Consider the following 21,596-nt stretch of genomic DNA (forward strand, 5'->3'; position numbering starts at 1 on the left):
TCCCTTCAGTTTAAAAATGCAGGAGGTGACTTAACTTTTTTTAACTGCTTTCTAAATGTCGTTTAAGGCCCTCTTTCCTCTTTTATTGTGTTAACCTTTGTGTGCCCGCCAAGGTAAGCTTACTGAATGCATTGTTCAGGGTTTACACATCAAAACACCTGAACATAATCTGATGACCTAAAAGTCATCTTGTTCTCATTTTGAGACATGGCAACAACAAACATCCTTCACCTGCAATCAGAGAACAAATCTGTGCACTTCAGGCCCGCCCTGTGAAACCCATGTGGATGATGTCATACATATGAATGACATCATCTCCCAGGCATGTGCAAACAATCACAGAAACCGAATTTGATTAAAGGCTGCACAGGAACTCCCAAACCACAAAGCCCACCAAAAATAATTACTATCGTTAGAAAATAGACGTTAGAAGAAAAGAATAGCAGAGAGACTGAATGTAAAAACATTTATTGTTGAAGATATATGTATATTCAGCAGGCCGTTTCACCATGTCGAGTCGGCACCTGTTATTTTAACATAATATACAAAAAATAGCCACAGTAGTTGTGCAGATCTGTGTTGTACACACATTGGCGAGTGCATACACAACGCATTTGAGATGCCATTTTACAATTCATATACATGAGTTACAGATTATCAACAAAGCTGCACATTAACTGTCCACCTGCACGCATTATGTGAAAAGACTACAGGATGTGAGCATGCAAATAACCCAACAAGGCTCAGATACAAATCATGTTGACGTAATGTGGCATTGAAGTTGAAAGAACTGTTGGTCAACAGAAACATCTGAACCAGATGCTATGACAGAATAGAGGACCTATGAGACAAGAAAGTATTTACAAAATCTAAGGAACTCATCTGAGACATCTGAATAGCAGATTAGTGTACCTTGAGAAGGTTGGCTTGAGGCACACAGCATGTTAAGAAATGAATGGTATGTTGATGGGAGAACCTGCTGAGTGTCAAGTGAAAGTGTGTGGGGCTAACTTGGCTGAAAAGCTCGATTTATACAGTAGACAGTGAAGCTCCGCACAGGTTGTGTATTTGCAAATGTGGATTTTATGATTAGGCCAATCTTGTGCCATCTTAGTGCCATTTGTTTTGACAATTGTGCTTTGCCATTATCTTAGTGCCAAGGAATTATGTTGGCGTGAGTTGAGGAGCTTCATTTTGATAGAAGTAGCACTTGCTGCCATTTTCTGGCATTTATAGGTAATAAACCTTTTTTTTGGGGGGGGGGGGGGGTCAAATGAGTATTTTTTTAGTGCAGGCGTCACTACAATAGTGGCTGTTACAAAAAAAAAAATAGCTCACTCCTGCTGGACATTGTGATTTTCTTGGGTTGATCATTAAAAATGTTGATTTATAGAAAAGAGACTAATTATTCTGTTGATTCAAATATTGTGTCCATTATTCCCTCATCTTTTATCCCTCCTGACTTAGTGTTGCATTTTCCTATTTAATCAAACCATTGATCATTATTGTGACAAATCATTAACACTATCAGTGATCTCGCAGAACCTAAGAAAAAGTTGAGTAAATTTGAATACTTCAGGTTTATATCACTGTGCAATAAGTACCCAAGAAGTAGCTTGATTTGAAAACATCTGGGAATACTAGGGGAGTCATTTCACTCGCTTCCTTTGTTGTGTACTTCATATTGACCTTTTAAGAAACAAATTCTATTCCAAAAATAAAAAATAAAGCCAATATTGCAAAAATACACACGCACAAGGAATGTTTATGAAATGACACCATGAGAAAGAGACTGTCTAAGACAAAACTCTAAAATGACACAATTAAGCAATGCATGTGTTGGTCTTTGGCATGGTTTAACAATTTTATGGCTTCATCTGTTAAACCTTTTCACTACAGAATGACATTAATATCCTGTTCTCTATCCTGTCCGACACTGTTAAAATATAGCAGTGGAGAAATCTAAAACATTATGCCATGGTACTTTTGAGTGGGTACAGTATGTAACTAGAGGGAACGAGTCAGCAGTTATTTTATTAGTAGGTTGATTGCAGCAACCAAGTCAGCACTGACTTAACTAAACATGCTTTGTTTGCATCAGCCTACATGTGCCTTCACTTGGGTTTACAACAAAGTTTGTAAATAGTGACGGACAGCAGGGTGGATGTGGAGGATTTTTTTTAGGCAGGCGGCGGTCCTGCTGTGTGAGCTGCTGGTGTGACCCTGGTGTTCCATGAGGTGAACCTGAATGTTAAGGTTAATTTCTATTTTGCTATGTCATGCTAACCATTATTTCATGTGATATCGATATAAAAGAAGGAAAATAAAAAGTCAGGAGAGATTAGTTCAAGGCTGAAACCAGGGAGCAGCTGAAATGGAAAGACTAAAAACTAACTCGATTTACACCTTCAATGACAGCATAAAAATAATAATGATAAACACATATATGGGTGAAGGAGGGGGGCGTTTCATTCCAGTTATTTCTCTTCTTCTCAGATGTATGTTCTTGCTGCGCCTCGCCCCACAGTTTGGCACAAGACTTGTTCCACACAGTGAGATGAGATCAGGGCATTGGTGGAAGTGATTCCACATGGCGAGATGAAGTGACATGATTGGCTGGGAGAGAGGCGGAACTCCGCCTCTACTGGTCCCCTTCCACTCGTCTCCTGCGGACTGTGGAGAAAGAATTTTTTGTTTTTAATTTGGTTACTCCTCCTGCAAAAGCTAAATGGAAAAGTAAAACAGAAAGATTACATGCTAACTACAACTTGTTAGTTCACATGTGAGTCAGCACGTGGTCAAAGTTCACACGCATTTCAAGAGCGTGCATCAGTGAGTGCACAATAAACTATGCTGGCGCCACACTCTTAAAGCAGCAAATGGTCCCATGGACACTGTGAAGAGAAGTCACTGTTAACTTGCACTGAGCACAACCCATGCATCAGACCTGTGCTACTGCAGCTCTGACGGAAGGAGGAACTAAAAAAAAAGAGAGCAGGCTAGAAGTTGAGAACATTCAAAATAGTAACCAGGAACTAAAGGTACAAGATACATAAAGCAGGAATAGAACAGTAAACGTAACACTGTATTGCAGTAAAAACACTCTTAATGCTTTCTGGGAAAAATGGGGGGAAATAATAGAAAAGCTGAAAAAAATAAAAAATATAAAAAATAAAATGAAAAAACAAATTCCACAAATTTGCGAATCTGCGGATAACGAACGACGAATATGCAGGAGTTGACTAAGTTTTAAGCTGTAATATTACCAACCATCACTAGGTGGTAAAAATGTCACTTTAATTTAGGGTCTGACTCAAGTTATTTTGAGAGGACTGTAAATTTACAGTTTCACACTGATTTCTTTACATTATAGCCATGTGTCTTTTTTCAGTGTTGCCCTATTAAAAAGATATACTTAAAAAAATTACAAAAATATTTCGAAAAATGTAAGCGGTGTACTCTCTGGCGAGACGCAGAATAGGCGATATTGTATTATTTGTCACAATTCTCTACAAACAATTGCTCATTTTAGCAGTATAAGAGAGTGTCTCAAGCCGGCATCTCCAAGACTGGATCAAAAGTGACAACACTAAAGTGATGTGGAGGAATAAAAACAGCTCGACTTCATTTGCATGCTGGCCAGAAGACAAGCACGTCATGGAAACGAGTAGAACTCTGCGGCGCTATTAAAATTCTTGTCACGGATTTATTTTCATGTGCAATTAAGTTAAATTATTTTAAATGTGTCAGACAAGAGTTTGTCAATGTATGATAAATTGACAAGCAAATGTTTCCACTGGGTACGTCACACATTTGTCACGACATGACCCACCCTCGGCTATGCGCTGATTCAGTACAGGTTCTAACAGGTTCTCAAGTGTTGCGTGTATGCGTGAGTGCAGCATACCCAGGTCATTGTTCTTGGTGATGGCGGTGGCAGCTCGAGAGCGTGGGCCCTGCTTGGTGAAGTGGTAGCCGAACTTCACTATACTCTTGTTCTCTTCCAACATTTTAGCTATTTCCATCTCTACATTGGTACCCAGCTGTTGCCTCTGAAACACAATTCACAATCTTCAAATGTCTGCAATATCGGGCACTTCACAGAAGCCAGGATCACATAGTTGGACTTACAAAAGGGAAATATGACAAATGGGTAAATATTGTGTAAGCTGTTGCCATTTACATTGTCAGGCATCTAAATAAGGAAAAGGTTTTGTCGAGTCCTACAGCGAAAGCCAGCGGGTCATTGGACAGGAGAGAGATGGAATAATGACAACATAACATACATTATCATAAGGCATTCATGAAGTTACAAACATGAAATATGACTGCAAAATAATAAGAATATTTACCTGGTTGTCTATCTTGATTTCTGTGAGCGTGTCATTGTCCCGCAATGCGTCAATCAGTGACTGCATTCCGGCACTGGTGATGAAGTTGGACTCCAAGTTCAAACTTCGCAACGTCTTGTTTTCCCTCAGCATGTTGCTGAACGCCTGGACGGGCAACATTTCAAAAGGTGAACACAGAGCATCTCTGTGAGACGAAAGCTCTGAGACCAGCATCTCTCACCACTGCGATGGGGTCATTACTCCGTGTGGCTGCCATGCTGAACTGGGTGACGTGGGTGTTCTTCTCCATGGCTTTGGCAAAGTCTTTGAGAGTGGGGACTGGGATGTTCTGCAAAAAGGACATTTGGTTGAAAGTTGAAAAGGTAGTTGTTATACTAACCTCAAAAGCATGTTGGTTTTGAATGAGTCTTGCACCTTAATGTTGTTCAGGTTGACCTCGGTTAGGGAGGGATCGTTGCGCTTGATCTTATTCAAAGTTTCTTCTACATTTGTGGGATTGGGTGGCTCATCAAACACGGGGATCATCTTCTCCCCCTTAACCACATCTTGAGAAATATAACAAGAGTTTGTTAGTTTGTGGCGGACATTGGAGCGGGCCTCTTACCCAGCAAGGCACATGGTTGGGGCAATAAGGAACAATAAGAGATTTTAGCTTGCCAACTCCATATCAACTATGTTAGTGTACTGTATTAAATAAAGGCAAAGTAGTGTGATTTTTTGCTTTACATACCGTTGTAGCCCTCTTTTCCTCCAGTTCCGTCATACGTTCGATTGCTGGTTACAAGCGTGTGAACACCCAGGATTGCTATAAACAAAAGGAGGACATGAGGCTCTGCAGGCACAGATGACCGAGAATAGTGAAGGCCATTCTGGGACTAGCATTCTTGGAACACATGCGGTATGACTCGGACTAGTTGTACACAATAAAAATGGAATCATGAGCGCTAACTGGAATTGACTGTCTAGGAGTTTTGGTCCTTCAGCCCAAACAGATGTAAACAAGTAAATCCAATTACATGCAAGATCACAGAGTTCTGTATCTGTGGCACTGGACAGGGCTTCCTCCAATTCTGGGTCAAGAGTTGTGACATTCTCCTGTTGCATTTCCAATGGTTTCTGCTTAGGAATAAATACTTTGCCTGGGGAGACAAAATGAGAGAGCGGTGAGGAAAGAGCACAAGGAGATAATTCCTTCCTTAAAGTGCTTATCGAACAGTTTCAAGTACGAGTAGGTTCAAGTCAAAGTTTTGTTTTGCTCGATTTTTGATCACATCCTCTCATAAAACTCTGCAGCAGTCGTGGATCTTGGCCTTCAATAGGCTTACTATTTAATTTCCCTTGTGGGATGATACAGATACTTGTAATGCATCTGTTCAAATGACCTTTCTTATTTCGGTTAGCTGTTAGGAAGGTTTTAGGTCTTATTTCATACTATTCGCTATTGATTTAGATAGCGACTGATCAAAAGAATTCAAATCACTTTTTTTTCCCCCCCCCATTCGTCTCCAACACACAGCAGCAGCTTGAGAGCGTCACTGACCTACTGCTTCCTGTGCTCTCGGCAAACAATACGGCATCATATTGCAGCCCGTTGTGTTTTGCTTTCCTGAAATGCTCATGAATCTTAAAATCCGTTCTCAACTTCCTTTTCAGTTTCTGGTAGTCTGAGACAATATAATTGATGCGGCTTATTGGGCCGTTACGATTTAAAGTGCAAATTTTAAAGGGTTAGGCTCCATGTGTTCTTCTGCTACAACATTCCACACAATACTCAGTTGTGCCAAACTAAGACTAAACAGCGCGCATGGTAGTGCCATGGTAACCACTCTGAGGGAAAAAGGGGGGAAAGGGAAGGAAGTCATGAACAATAAATGAACTGTAATCTTGACTGCGCTGCTGCGGTGTCACAGCCTGTGAATGCCAGCGCTACATGCCTGAAAAAAAAAAAAAAAAACACCAGGGGCTTCTCACTTGTTCCTCCCTTTCCAATCAGTCAAGCCAATCAAATTGCTCAGACTGGTCCCCGGTGGCAGTTCTGGCACTTCCTGGAGCCAACAACAGTAAATACAATTATCAGGCTCCATCCTGCGCCTATTTATTCAAAACCATAGAAATTTTCAGATGTGGTTTATGGTCTCAAAACGCAAATAACTGTTAAATTTCTACAAACCTCAAACTTCTGAGGTTGGCAGTGAGGGAAAAGGAATTGGGAATGAAAATCTCAACGAGAAAAAGGAAAACAAAAAAAATGAAAACGCTAAAGGCCTGATATCCTTTGCAGGGGTTTCCAAAGCACTGGAGGTTGTTTGTTTTAATTTATCAGCAGGGGGTGAAAAGAAGAAGGGAAAGGGAATCTGCAACATTCCACATAATTACTGCAATGATTCAAGTTTTCCATGTCGTCATAGAACTTGCACACATACACATATGGGATACATTACAGCTAAGGGGCCAGTGAGGGTTCAGTGTAGATGTCAAGATGTCAGTTTCACATCTCCTTCATATTAGCGGAAAGAATATTTTTATCTTTAAAAGATCCTGACAAGGGGAACGCCTTTGGACCATGCGAGTTGTTATTACTCAATTGAGATTGGAATGATAAACGGAACGCTGTTACATAGTTACCGACACACTTATGAATCATGCCAACACATGTAGTGCCATTTCTAAAGAGTATTTGAACACAAACGGTGAAGCAAACCATGTGAACAGACAATATGACAATACTCACAGGCATATGTTAATAATATTACAGTGGCTTTTAGAGTCACTCAATTGTGAAACTTGTTTTTGTTTGTCAATAGTCTCTTGCCCCTGGTGGCCAAAGCTCACACACCGATTACAGTATTGGCATTTACATTCATTTCAATAAGGAAATACATAAGCTGCAGCATGCCCGCCCGCGACCGCTATGAGGACAAGTGGTGCGGATAAAGGATGAATTGATTTGAGATAGAAGGCTTTTGGCAGAATGAAACACTCTCTTAAATCAAGGCACCACTGTACTGATTTCTAAAATCTAGTCAACTTCAGTTAAACTGTTGTATATCCCTTCTGGCGACTCGCCCCACGCACAACGGTGGTACTCCCACGCACTCCGCCATCATGTTGCATAAGACCGGATAAGCATTAGTAATACTTGCAAAGACAGCAGTAGAGTAATTACAGCTGTGTCTCAACTGCCTTACTGCTACAGACACAAACCCATTGACACACATCAGCTCTCCATCCCAGTTCACATTACAAATAAGATATCTCTCGTTTTTTTAAATTTCATCGTCACTCATTGTGGTGCCGTAGTAAGTGTGCTTTGGATTTTGAGAAGCAAATTGTCCCAGTTTGTTTTACACACCTTTCCTCTCTCCAGTGAAAGGGAGAATGTCCTCTCTGTCTTTGTACTCCATGGCTTCTTTCTCCAGGTATTTGAGGAGACCCTCTCTGTCAAACGTTCCTGTGGCTCCTTTTGTCGTTTGGTTCTTTTGACGTAAACCCGCTGGAAGAAGAGCATTCTGAGAGGGACCAAAGACACCCATTAGAAGCAACCTAAAAAAAGAAATGTTAACTCAGAAATAAGCTCTGACCTCTGGGTCCATCTCCTCCAGGGCCGTCTCCAGCTGTTTGAGCTCATCCACCGACAAACTGTTAAGGAGCTCATCTTCATCCAGATCCTTGTACTTGTCCAGGTCCTTTTTGAATGGCAACGCCATGATGCTCACTGTTGCTTTCCCGACCACACCGAACGGCAGACTGCGGCCCCACTTTCAATGTCTCTGCCCTGTCGCTCCACAGAAGAGAAGGCTACCTGAAGACTAAAAGAAAGAAAAAAAAAAAGAAAACAAACAATATGACTTTCTGACAGCTGGAATATGAGTAAAATATATGAGTTGTTGTTTTTTTGCCCAAGGATCGGTTACGATTGAGTGCTATGAGTTCTGATGTGATCTGGAAAAAAAAAGATTAAACTACAATTATGCAACAACAGAAACTATTCAGTCACATCCATTTTGAATGTTGGAGACCCAGACAAGCACGGGTGACAAGGAAAGTTTGCAAGCGGCACACAGGAAAGCCAAAGCAGGTTTAAAACCCGGCACTCAGAAGTGTGAAGGAGACGTGCAAATCATTCATCTGGTGTGTCCTAATAAATGATTACCAAAACATTGTTATTTAAAGACTCATTATTTTTGTAGTTAAGTCAGGCTTAGCCTTGACTCATCTCTAAGTGGATGCCAAACTCTTGTTAAAAAAAACAAAACCAATTTAATCAAAGACGCCAATGTTGATGTCATCCTTTGAAACAATAGTTGATCACAGCTGCCTGAGCTGCACATAAAGCTTTGCAATGACGTAACACGCAGCTGGAACCAGAAAACTTGTTCAGTCAACAGACTGACCACTCCTGTGAAGACTGCAGACTCTCGCCCGGTGAACCAAACAGGCTACTTTAACCACCGAGACAAACAAAATCACTCTGTCGCTACCATATTATTTCAAATCCATATGTGCCTTCACAGGAAGATTTAAACAAATAGAATGTGTGTGAATAACATGAAGCAAAGTGAAGACATTTGGTAATTGTCTATCTTGTGGAACTCGGTGATGCAATCTCTGTTTTCTGATCGCTCTCCCACGCTACAGTTGGAACATAACATGACCTCATCATTTCCAGATTCCGCTAAAGTGGTCCACATCTGAAGTTAGTCCTAATCCCTCCCCCAAACTATAGACATTTAACCCTAAAGTTTCCTTTATGGTTTCTTGGGCTATTTCATTGCACAAGAAAGTGAACATTAAGCAAGTCTTACTACCGCAGCTGGAAAGAAATACTACAGAGGGGTTTCCTGAACACTACCTTGTGCAGTTCAGTCCCTCGCCTCCACAATTCAATCTCTGTCCTTCTCTTAACTCTTCCCCTTGCCTGCTCCATTAAGCTACCACAACAAAGACATTAGGGAGAAATGGTAAGAGTCACAGCAGGGGCATTTACAAGCCTGAGCACCAGCAGATAACTTGGGCTGAACTGAAATGTCAACACTGATGGCTTTAATCAACAGCAATAATACCACTCAGATAATAGTGACTTGGATGCTAATAGGTTGCTTATACTGAATACAGTAGGATCTGTGTTTCTATTCTCAAACAAACAACAAACTTTCACAACAGCGTAAACAATTCAATTTTTAAATGAATATCAGAGAAATTCAGCCAGAAACATTCCTTGGAGACACGACAACTGCTGTTGTGTGATGTTTGAGTTAAATGTATGCCGAGTTTGTCTATGTGAACAATATTTAAATCAAACATGTTTTCATCAAAACTGCAATGGCGAGTGCACAATTGTAGGTACTTGTAGTCATACTCTGAAAGAAAGAAAGAAAAAAAGTGCTATCAGCGCATCCCTATTCAAAATGTCAGTTGGTAGTTTACAAATGCTGATGGGTTGAGAGGCGTGATGATATTTCTGGTCAGGATTTGGAGAAAGTGCAGCCGGGATAAACATAAGACACACATATAATGCTCTTATGACAATATGAGCCTGAAATAACACCGTTCACGATATTATCCTCTTTTCTAAAACAGCAGCCAAGAAAGCCCAGTAAAACGGAAAAATATTTGTGAATGTAGACAGTGATAATGGTTGAAAGGGTTCAAACACTGCACCAAGAGGATCCGTTAGTGCAGTCTGATTAATTCCATTGTCCTTCTCATCTCTGCTAATCCTTCAACACAAACATACAGGTAATGACACTAAGCCAATAATGCTACAAACCCATCTACACAGCTCACCTTGTCACACCGACCTCACCAGTACTAACAGACACACAGATATACTATATATATATTTCCGTTTAAAAAAATCTATGGATATTCAGAGTGTTAATGGAGGAAAGTATACATCAGGGAGATAAACAGGATGTCCTTTCGTCTTATTCCCTTATTATAGTAGACCGCCCTAACATAAGACTATAGTTAGAATTACCCAGCTCCCTCATCCCACGCGTTGCTCTGTTTCATTCCCACACTGTCTCGCTCCATCTTGTACATCCTCTACTACACTGCACTGCACTGATGATGGCAGATGGCAGAATACATATTGTCTTTATCTGCCAAATACAGAGGTGAAAAGATCATCTGAAATGTGACTTCCCCAAAAATAAAAAAGAATTTACACATTTCAATAATAAATGGGCTCTCCTAAAGACTTGGCAATGACAAGGCAGGAAATGAGGTGTTACTCGAAATAACACATGATTGCTTACCCCCCCCCCCGTTCAAGCTGCGCACTTGAGACACAAACTACATTATTGCTGTACAAAGTATAATAAGAGAAGCTTTCAAGGAGCTTCCGGTGTTTCAGCTTGGCCAAGACTAAATGAGAAAGCATGAACGTATAAGAATAATTATGTTCTATGAGAAAGACCGCTTTAGAATGGCAGTTTAGAATAATGAAATGGGGTTATTTAACTTTAACTCATAAAACTGCTTGTTTTCAAACATTTATTTTTGTGTCTGGTAAATGTATTCAATCCGCTTCATATTTGGGTATTTACACTATCCACATTTCTGAGCAGGTTGCTTTCGCTATGCAACCAAATCCTATCTGCAGAGCCTGTTTATCCGCAATTCAACACTGCATCGGGTAGGTGTGGCAGACGGTAGGTTTCACCACCAATGTCATGTCAGCGTGCAGGTATAAACAACAACGACCTCGCATCTTGTAAGACGATCAGCTGAAAGCTCACTTTCCCTGAGCAACCATGCACCATAACACAAGAGCCACACCCTGCATTCACCATGCCGACCAAACAGACTACCTAAAGTGAACTCAGATGAAGAATGTGAAGAGTGTACAGTAACGCAGCTATATGATCTTGCACATAATTATTGACTGTACGTGGTATTTTACACTTCTCCCTTCCGTGCTGTTATTGAAGATGGGAGTCACCCTGGAACAATTCGAATACTGACGTGTGTCTGCGGTTGCCTGAAACCGAAATTCATTCATAGATGGAGTACTTTTGTCAGGTACCAGAAGAACTGGATGTCATTGTGCTACGAGCAACAACACGCCCATTGGGTGACAATCTGTGGGAAAGTTTACGGAAATGCTGTATAACCATTTGAAATTCGTAGAAAGAATTTCATTCATCTCCTGCGTTTAACTCGTCATGACATGCTTATGACGATCTTAGCGGCAGTTAGAATCCGTACATGAAAGTGGAATAAGCAAATCCGCAGTTAAATTAAGACTGTTTGGAATATCCACTGAAACTTGGTATCAGATAGAAATAGCCTGACAGCAGCCAGCTAGCAGGCTAACATTCGCGCAATAGTGCTAAAAAGCTAGCTCATCCAGCTCGAGAGCACACGTACAAGTGGTAGTTTTCGTTCAAGTCCAATTATTCTAGCAAGCTCATCGATAAATACAATTTAAAAAAAAATACTCGTTTGGTGAACGCATGTCTCTCGCAGGTCTTACCTGGGTGATGATGAAACGAGGCGTTGTGAAGAGCTGACTTCCTTGTGAGAACGGTGTCTTGTGCATTTAATTTCTCGTCAGCCCAAGGGTGGTACAACAGGGAAAAGAGTGCCGCAGATTTACTGAGTGACGTACAATTTAACCAATCGACACCGCTGTTACACGATTTTTGCCCAATGGTGAGAAAGAACCAACCCCAAAGGGAAAAAAAAATTGCAAGTCAGGCGGAAATGATCTGAATGAAATACAGTTCCAGAATATTTTGTGCTTTTTAATTTATTTTAATTTCATTTTAAAATAACCAGGGTGCACGAATGAAATGTCTGACTTAGTCAACAGTCATGTTTTTTTCCCTTACTAATTTTGCCACTTTTGACCAGCTCCACTTGTGCTGCTAAACTGTGCTGAACTAGTAACAATACTAGGCCCAACTCGTGTACACGCGTCATCCTTGTTGATCCATATTGACGTTCATGTACTGGTATGCTAGTTGTCCTAAGCACAATTATGGCAGAAATTTTGATAGGAAAACTACATATTACTAGTGAGGTAAACTATTGCATTAAATGAAAATTGTATGCTCCACATGATATATCATGACATAATAATTAAAAAATATATTATTCAGTAGTTGTACGAGTTGCTGCGAATGTCAACTATAGCAGAGTTTTACCTTACTACTGTATATGTAGTTGTCCTTTTATGTCAGAGTTGCCCTACTAGTTGGCATAACTGTCATTAGTGGGGAAAAAACGTAACCAATAATAAAAATAGTTCTACTTTACACACTAAATTAAAGCTGCATATCAAGGCCTGCGTTTTACCGCTCCCTAGTGTTATTTGCACTTCAACAGCCTGAGGTCCCCAGCGTGACCACGGAAGTTGAATCTGTCTTCCTAAATACTTCCGGTAGGTCACATTTCCACGGTTTTGGAAGAATGGCGGATATGGACGAACTATTCGGTAGTGATGGAGACAGCGATAATGATCAACGAGGTATGGAGCTCTATTTGAACCTTTCATCTGCTACTTGTATGACCTTAGCATGCTCACCTAGTAAAAAAAAGTTAGCTCTTACCAGGCTAAAACAGGTAACGCACACTTATTTGTTAGCACTTATGCTAACACATTAACACCACAGGATACAATTAACGACTGTCGACTGTGTGATTTGGTTTACTGCGTAGTATGCAAAACATACAGCAGAGTGTGAGTTGATAGCCCATTGACATTATAATTACTATTTAATACGTAAATTACTGCCTCCTCTAAATGCAATAATTAGGCAGAATTTTAATGCATATTTTCTCTATGAAATCATTTGTAAGTGCACGTGTACCTAATGTTGTGATCGATGTCCCACAGATTCTGCTTCAGGCTCCGGTTCTGACTCTGAGCAAGAGCGACCTCGTTCTGCCAGCAACGCATCTGGCAGTGGTAGTGACAGTGAGAGAGAACGAGATGACGACGACGAAGATGAAGGCCAGGAGGGTGGAAAACCCAGTATAAATAAGGTGTGTGCCACTGTTTGACACCTGGCTAAAAGGAGACTCAGAAATATCACATGGTTAACAATGTAAGAGGCAAGTACTAGTAAGAAAACACTAACTTGTAGAAAGACTGTTGTATTTAGCGAATCCTCGCTATATCGCAGTTCATCTTTTATTTGACAGGGCTCACTGTACATCTTGTTATTCCCAGGAACTGTTTGGAGACGACAGTGAGGAAGAGCACAGTCAACACAGTGGCAGCGGACGTAGCGACAACCAGTCTGAGCGATCGGGCAACCAGTCCGACGCCAGCGTGCACTCGGATCAGGCTGAGAACGAACACTCTGATGCAGAGCAGCACAGTGGCTCGGAGCGTGGCCATCGAGACGATGAGGAGGAGGATGAGGAAGATGGAGGCCGCCGCTCAGATGGCGGAAGCCCGGCAGGCAGTGGGATGTCTGGAGGGGGGAGTCCTCGCTCTGAGAGGGGCAGCATCCGCTCTGACAGAAGGTACAGATTCTGATGAAATGTTTTGACTTTGACACAATTTGTGATTTTATACCTTTTTGATAGGGATTGTGATCTCTGAAAAAGTGAAATCTCCATGTAGTCCAGGTAGCTAATAATGTGGATGTACCTTGTTCATTTTCTTTTGTTGTAGCATTCACAGTGACCTTGGAACCCCGCGGTCGGGTGGGGCCACCCCTCACTCTGATGGAGAAGGGTCAGGCCAGGAGAATCATTCTGATGATGAGAAGTGGGACGGCAGGGTTAAGAGTGACCAATCAGAAGACGAAGAGGAGAAACGGCAATACTCGGACGAAGAAAGGGATAATTCAGACGATGAAGGCCCCAGGAACAGAAAGTCAGGTACAGTGGACTTGGGACCAGGTTGGTCCGAGATTAGCTCTAATCTATGTATATTGACGCCCATTTTTATTACGACAGATGACTGATTAATAGTTTAGCTGGTTTGTGTAATATACACACAAGATCAAGTGAAACGGGCCAAAAGACGCATTGAGGTGTATTGTGTAAATTTATGTTTCGTATTTTTTTCAGAATTTGCGAAAGGAAGCGATAGTGAAGATGATTTCCTCCACAGGAGAAGCAAAACAAAAGCTGCTTCAGACTCAGATTCTGACAGTGACATTGGTGGAAATGAAAGTAAGGTACCCTAATGAGTACCATTCACAGAACTTTTTTTTTTTTTTCCTGCCAGAGTTTAAAAGACTGTTCATTCTTTGCTCCCACACAGACAAAAAGGCTGTAGCGGATGACCTGTTCGGCGAAGCTGACGATATCTCCTCTGACAGTGATGCAGAAAAGCCTCCGACCCCAGGACAGCCCATGGTAGCCAACTCAACTTTTTCATTACTGTCTCTGTCATTTTGAAGAAGATTACCATGTATCCCTCAGAGCATCTTGCTGAGACTCGTTTTGCTAATCCCTTTTATCATGGCTCAATGAAGCGGAGTTTGATAAGCTGTTCTCTTTAGGATACGGAAGATGGTTTGGAAGGGGAGCAAGCAGAGGAGGAGCCTGTGCCTGAGACTCGTATCGAAGTCGAGATCCCCAAAGTCAGCACTGACCTTGGCTCTGACCTTTACTTTGTTAAGCTGCCCAACTTTCTCTCTGTGGAGCCCAGGTTCGAGCCAATTACACTTTTTAGACAGACGCACATTGTACTCAGTGTTAAAGTATAACTTCTGAATGATCAATCGGAGTTGATTTGAATTCCCCCTTTGTAGGCCTTTTGACCCACAGTACTATGAGGATGAATTTGAGGATGAGGAAATGCTGGATGAAGAAGGACGCACCAGGCTGAAGCTGAAGGTGTGTCCACTGCACTCTTTGTCTATTGTGTAACTAAATGTGGTTGAGTGTGTCAGTCAGTCATTGCATCATTAACTGAAGGGAAGTGTTTGCGCTTACTGCCAATGTGTCTTTTGCGTTGCTCAGGAAGAATTGTTTCCCTCTCTTCAAAACTACAGCAACTCGCTTCGATTAAACTTTGACCTGGCCCCTCACAAACCTTTATTTTGTCTTGTGCCATTCAGATGTCGACTGACTGCTATGTTTTATCGCGTTATCCTGTTGCGTAACCCGAGAGCCATTGCGCTAGAGGGCACAATCTGCTAGCCATAAAAAAAGAGCCATGAAAAATTACAAGTTAGGACTTGACATGGTCAGAGTTGCTTACTGTAAAAGGTTCAATTTCCCAGGTGGAGAATACCATTCGTTGGCGAGTCAAGCGCGACGAGGAGGGAATCGAAACACGCGAAAGCAACGCACGCATTGTCAAATGGTCCGACGGGAGGTACGTCTAAACTGTTGACCTATCTCTTTGTCTGATTGCTCTCCGAATGTCTCTCAAGTCTCAGCGTTTTGCTTTCTGCTGCAGCATGTCCCTCCACTTGGGGAATGAAGTGTTTGACGTTTACAAAGCACCACTCCAAGGAGACCACAACCACCTGTTCATCCGCCAGGGTACTGGCTTGCAGGGACAGGCTGTGTTCAAAACCAAGCTCACATTCAGGTACTCAAACACTCTTCTGTGGGTTATCAATAATAAATCAAGGCCTTGGTAAAGGCAGGAAACGTAAAATATGAAATCTCAAGAAATGCTGCAAGGTCCTCTGCTGTGTATTCCGCTAATAAGCCCCAAGTTAAATCTTACTCTAAGCAACCATGGCAGCCTCTATTCGTGCTTCATTGAGAAATGTGCTCCAAGTACTTCAATCAGCTTGTGCAAGCTGCCCAACTTTGTGTAATCCTCTTAGCTGCCACTCGTCCACCTGATGTTTTGTTTTCTCAGACCACATGGGACTGGTGGGATGCAACCCAAAGCTGATTTAGTGCACAACAGTGCCTCACTCTGCCAAATTAGACATTGCCTTTAGTTTTGTTGTGGCAGCGTGTTTTGATTCACATTTCTGCTGTGATTAACCCAGTGGTTACCAAACCTTATTTAAGAAATATGAAACTGCATAAGCGCAATTGTTGCAGCAAAATTCATCTGACCCGATCAACAGGGATTTGACAATTAAGAAGTAACCCGATGTGTGATTGTGATAAATATTCTACCAGAGTGATTACTCATTATTTGGGTCTACCGCTCATAGATTGATAGATGCTTATATTTATATAACTTATAATTAGTGACTGTAGTTTAGTTGGGGACCTCGCATGTGATGCTCACTGGAAAGGACAATCCCTAAATTCAGATTTACCATACTAAGAAACAATGGGGGGAAAAAAATCTGAAATAATGTTAGGGTGTGAGAAATACTGGGGTTTGCTGTGATTTCTGATGTTGTCCATTTCCCTCGCCAGGCCTCACTCCACTGACAGCGCCACACACAGGAAAATGACTTTGTCTCTGGCTGACCGCTGTTCCAAGACACAGAAGATCCGAATCCTCCCGATGGCTGGACGAGATCCAGAGTCGCATCGCAATGAAATGATTAAGGTGCGGCGTTCTATTCCGTTTCTGTTTTCAAAACGCTCTTATCACCACCAGAAAAGAATCCAAATGGCCCATGGTGTGTATTATACACACAACACAGCTGCTTACATAAAGAGACATCGTGACACGCTTACATAATAATGGTGGACTGTGGTTGGCAACATTTTGTCACCAAGACTCTGGGGCCGGTTATGTCTTTGCTGCCAACTCAAACATAGCAGCCATTATACACAGAATCTTTCTTGGGCATGGCTAATAGCGTTAAGTCACCTAAGTCATTTTTTAACTTTTTCAGAAACGAGACAAAAATACAACGACAGACTCAGTGTGTACAGTTGCCGCAATGGGCTGTGTAATACTACATTCGAAGTTTTTTTAAATTTAGTTTCCAACTGGTTTCCGTCAATGTAGAAAGAAGAGGAGCGCCTGCGAGCGTCTATCCGTAGAGAGTCGCAACAGAGGAGAATGAGGGAGAAGCAGCATCAAAGAGGCCTGAGCAGCAGCTACCTAGAGCCCGATCGCTACGACGATGAAGAAGAGGGGGAGGAGTCCATCAGCTTGGCGGCCATCAAGGGCAAATACAAAGGAGGAGGCGGCTTGAGAGGTGAGCTCTGACACTGGTGGAAGGTAACAAAATATTTGTACCTAAGTAAATTTTCCGGCTATAATTAAATGGCACGTATTTGTTTTGGTGCTATCCGTGCTTTCTGAAGCTTTGTTTTTCAAAATAGGCAGACGACAATGTGATGTAACTAGAGAAAGTCAACGGTTGTTCAAATCTTGATTGATTGAAATCTCAAGGCGAGAAAACAGGGAGAACAGCGACAAGGATGATTGTGAATCAGGGAGCATAACAATGAGGCAACAGATTGGCCTATCCTCAAATACAATAAAAGCACAAGTGAAATAGAAATAGTCAAACAGAGAAATACCTCATTTCTGGAGCCAGGCTCTGATGTTGTATAATAAATATTGGCACATAAAATGAGAGCTATACCAGCTTGAAGGAAAAAAATGTTCAGGGCTATTTATATAACAACTGTTGTCTGTGTAATGATAAATTGTATTGGTCCTTCATCCTCAAATGCTTTTACTTCGGTAAAGAAATTGAATTTGTACTAGTATTATCAGATTTATATTCACCATCTGTGGCAATAATGGAGATGTTCCAAATCTCTTTCTATTAATTCAAAGAATGTTTATTTTATGAGGTCACCAACTGTTGTGCTCTGTCTCACTCCTTAGAGGAACGAGCGAGGATATACTCATCAGACAGCGATGAAGGCTCTGATGACGACAGGGCCCAGAGACTGATGAAGGCCAAAAAGCTTGACAGTGATGAGGTGAGTGTCATATGCCACTCTGCCCACAGGTGGCAATGTGGTGCCGACCAGTGCAAGGCTGAGTATCCAACTTTGAAACACAATGCCTGCATGAGCGTTTAAAAAACGAGCAAGAGTAAAAGTGCATACTCGTGTTTTCCACTCGAAAGAAGTGCAACTAGCGGTTAACAGTGTGCATGCATTCAACAGTTGTCCTGTTTTTTATTTATTTATATCATAGATTGGTATACATTATCTGTTCCGGGCACCCTTCCCCACAAAACAACAAACATTGGTGATGTGTTTTTAATCAGGACAATAGCATTCTATATGATTGCACACAAAAACATTGATTATTACTGCAAATAAACAGAATGTAATGAATGAAGAAACAGTTTGTTCACGATTTAATGCTTTGATTCCATTCATTGTGCTTGAATTTTTATTTGTGTTTATTGCAGGAGGGTGAGGGGTTAGGCAAACGAAAGGCAGAGGACGAAGAGGAAATAGCCACAAAGAAGGCCAAGAAATATGTAATCAGTGATGAGGAAGATGAAGATGAAGAAGAGGAGGAGGAGGAAGAAAGGGAAGAAGTGGAGGAAGAAGAAGACGATGAATAAAACGCTCTCAGTGCCCGGCCCAACATCCATCCCTTGTTTTGTATATATTTTTAAGGAAAGCTCCGTGTAGGTGTGCACAATTGTTGATGTTGTGTACAGCTGAAGTGAGAAATAAATGTCTTATGTAATAAACATTCCTAAAGCCTTTTGTCCATCTTTTCTAACAATGTGAATCAAATGCATGAGTCACACAGCAAGGTTATGAAATTCTTCCAAGAACCAAGAAATTGCAATTTTTCATCGAAATTCATATTCAGTGAATTAAATATATGTTCAGCAAACACATACTAGTAGTACTAAAGCTCCCAAACAATGTTCATGCCAATATCACTTTTGGCATATTTAGGCTCCAGTAACCACAACTTAGTGACACAAGTCAACAATTATATTACATACTGTTTAACTATTGGATGGCAATGTGCATTAAGTTTGCATCTGACTGGTCACATTTAAATTAAAGCATACAATTCCATAAGAAACTTGCATGTCTGCTATATGCATACCACATGGGCCAATATTGCAATATTGATATTCTTTCTATATATAGTGCCCTATTGTTTAACATTTTGAGGCTAACAAGGCAATTTTGTGAGTTATGTAATATAAGTGAGGTGCAATCCCCTTTTCATTTATTAGTCCTGTGATGTGAATGTTCCTCCTCCTTGATAGCAGGCAAGGTCACACGAGGTTGTCTCTATCGATACGCAGTATGACAGGAATGAATGAATGAATGAATGCAGCAACAGAACTGGTTACTAATTCAAGCTTATCCACTATAATGACGCAGTGTCACACAGAAACAAACAAGGACATACATTCATTTGACCTAGCCAGCACACACCTAGGCTAAATTATTGGTGATTTTGAAAGAAAGACACACCCATAATGGTCCCTGAAATAACTTCAAACTGGTAAATATTATGTAATAATTAATTAAAAAATACAGTAAAATAATGAGTGAAAATCGAGCATTATTTATTCACTCACTCACTGAAATAACTTAGAACTGGTAAATATTATGTAATAATTAATTTAAAAAATACAGTAAAATAATGAATGAAGATCGAGCATTGTTATTTATTTATTCACTCACTCACTCACTCACTCACTCACTCACTCACTCACTCATTTACTCTACTCTAAAAGGTTTCGGTTATTAGGCAACAATTCAATTCAGACTTTTCTCTATTCTGTACTATAAAATAAAACGTAAAAAAAAACAACTCAAAAATCAACATCATGGTGTGTGTTTACTGTTGCTACATACAATCAAATAAAAAATCAACTTACACTAATGCTGTGTGTGCCCCTAAATTGAGTTGGCTGGCAACCAGCAAAGGGTGTATCCCACCAAATGCCATTAGTCACCTGGGATGTCAAACAGCTATGGCTCAGGGCAAAATGTTCCCATTGTTAACAGCAAACTCACTTTTAGGCCGGCCTATGTATCTTCCTGTGCATCAGCATTTATTCCTGAATCTTAATATCCAGGTTTATAACCGTATATAATGGAGCTTAAATTGCATATTAAGGATATGCAATGCATATGGTTTTTCATAGAGCAGCCCTGCCTCATGATGCAAAATTTGCACGGCTCATGTCTTGCAAAGTGAAGGTTATGTCAGGAGTGATGTGCTGCACTTGCAGACTGCAGTGGGTTATGTAAACCCTGTTCCACACAGCATAGCGGAGGCAAGGGTTGTGGTGGTTATCAAGCAAAAGGGGAGGGAGCACTCCACTGTCAGTACAGAGGGCGGATCGGGGGGCTGCAGCATTTTCCCCTTGCTTCCCCCCCCCTCGTTTTTCTGTCTTTTTCTACCCCCATCTTCCCACAGGCCCGTCTAAAGCTGGACTCGCCATGTTACATCATCTTTTGTGCAAAGAAAGACAGTTTGCTATGCTAACTCGTAGGTACAGCACTCACTTGAGGATTCTTCAATTATTGTAAATACACATTTGTTTCCACTTTCCCTTCTCTTGACCACTGTGTATGTGCACGTGTGTAAGCAAACATGTAGAGAAAGCTGTTGAGCGTTTAGTCAACATCCTTGATATCTAGTGTTCGGTCCCTCCATGTACTAGTACTTGTTTCATTCACACTAGTGAGACAATTAAATACACGAGTGGAATGACTAAGGTGCATTAGTAGAATAACATTTGGCACATTATGATTCCCCTCAGTGGGCTATTATGACTGTGACCCTATAAAAATGTATTACCTCTTCACATATACACAACAAATTGATGGATAACTAATTTTGAAAGCTAGTAAAATAAGTGTAAATATTAAATGCTTGCAATGTGTATAACTTTTTGTTTGAAAGCAAATGAAAAGTCATTAGGTAGTTATATTCAAATGTAATGTGGAAAAATCCTTTTTAAGATTTTAACTTCACCATCTCTGGGGAGCTTTAAGCTCAGGCAGAGCTTTGTGCTTGCTGAGTGTCATCAAATTCGAAATGAAACTGGATACTGAAAACACATCAGCTCCATTTTATGACCTTTGTTTTTCTTCACATATGTACGTAACACTAAATCACAGATGACAATGTAATCACGGCAACGATTCAAACAACGAGAGCTTGTTCAAATAGCATATGCACAAGATGTCAGACTATACACTCTGACATCTTGGTGGCCTTTGCTACCCGATTCGGCACGACCCTTCTCCCTGCTGATGCTTATATAAGAGACTAATAAATAAAAGGGAAACACAATACTCCTCAAACACTTACACATGACACAGATCCTCGTACTGCAACCTGGCCCTGTTGTGAAAACATTTTCCCTTACGTATTAGCAGGTGTTCATAATAAACACGCACACACACACATTTATAACAATTGCGTCTTGTCTGTTTCCT

General features: G+C 41.0%; 2 protein-coding genes across 4 annotated transcripts; one reads left to right on the forward strand and one right to left on the reverse strand.

The window, feature by feature from the left end:
• Window positions 1-452: 452 nt before the first annotated feature.
• Window positions 453-11,973, reverse strand: tmod2 (tropomodulin 2). 3 transcript variants are annotated; one of them, XM_037246904.1, is made up of 10 exons: window positions 11,833-11,973; window positions 7,934-8,161; window positions 7,705-7,861; window positions 5,369-5,491; window positions 5,083-5,157; window positions 4,767-4,897; window positions 4,573-4,680; window positions 4,353-4,496; window positions 3,908-4,052; window positions 453-2,673 (listed from the first exon to the last, which is right to left on the reverse strand). In XM_037246904.1, exons 2-10 carry the CDS (start codon window positions 8,057-8,059, stop codon window positions 2,642-2,644), a joined length of 1,041 nt encoding a protein of 346 aa, XP_037102799.1. In that variant the 5' UTR covers window positions 8,060-8,161; window positions 11,833-11,973; the 3' UTR covers window positions 453-2,641. The 3 variants fall into 3 exon arrangements, with proteins under 3 accessions (XP_037102799.1, XP_037102801.1, XP_037102800.1); XM_037246906.1 differs by having other exon boundaries at window positions 7,934-8,164; window positions 11,835-11,942; XM_037246905.1 differs by having other exon boundaries at window positions 7,934-8,154; window positions 11,833-11,940.
• Window positions 11,974-12,687: 714 nt separating this feature from the next.
• leo1 (LEO1 homolog, Paf1/RNA polymerase II complex component) lies at window positions 12,688-18,878 on the forward strand. The gene is made up of 14 exons (XM_037246903.1): window positions 12,688-12,828; window positions 13,198-13,346; window positions 13,534-13,832; window positions 13,984-14,192; window positions 14,385-14,489; window positions 14,581-14,675; window positions 14,822-14,970; window positions 15,074-15,158; window positions 15,548-15,642; window positions 15,727-15,861; window positions 16,659-16,794; window positions 17,203-17,395; window positions 18,037-18,134; window positions 18,575-18,878. Exons 1-14 carry the CDS (start codon window positions 12,771-12,773, stop codon window positions 18,731-18,733), a joined length of 1,965 nt encoding a protein of 654 aa, XP_037102798.1. The 5' UTR covers window positions 12,688-12,770; the 3' UTR covers window positions 18,734-18,878.
• The last annotated feature ends 2,718 nt before the right edge of the window (window positions 18,879-21,596 follow it).

This window comes from Syngnathus acus, chromosome 3 (genome assembly GCF_901709675.1).
Source record: "Syngnathus acus chromosome 3, fSynAcu1.2, whole genome shotgun sequence".
NCBI lineage: Eukaryota > Metazoa > Chordata > Actinopteri > Syngnathiformes > Syngnathidae > Syngnathus > Syngnathus acus.

Excerpts from the sequence above, each read along its gene's own strand:
- leo1 (XM_037246903.1), top strand. The coding sequence starts at position 12,771 with ATGGCGGATATGGACGAACTATTCGGTAGTGATGGAGACAGCGATAAT. Across the intron at positions 13,833-13,983 it reads AGCATCCGCTCTGACAGAAG|CATTCACAGTGACCTTGGAA; the intron begins GTACAGATTCTG and ends CTTTTGTTGTAG. Across the intron at positions 15,862-16,658 it reads AAAACCAAGCTCACATTCAG|GCCTCACTCCACTGACAGCG; the intron begins GTACTCAAACAC and ends TTCCCTCGCCAG.
- tmod2 (XM_037246904.1), bottom strand. The coding sequence starts at position 8,059 with ATGGCGTTGCCATTCAAAAAGGACCTGGACAAGTACAAGGATCTGGAT. Across the intron at positions 7,862-7,933 it reads TGGAGGAGATGGACCCAGAG|AATGCTCTTCTTCCAGCGGG; the intron begins GTCAGAGCTTAT and ends GGTCCCTCTCAG. Across the intron at positions 5,492-7,704 it reads TTTCACTGGAGAGAGGAAAG|GCAAAGTATTTATTCCTAAG; the intron begins GTGTGTAAAACA and ends TTGTCTCCCCAG.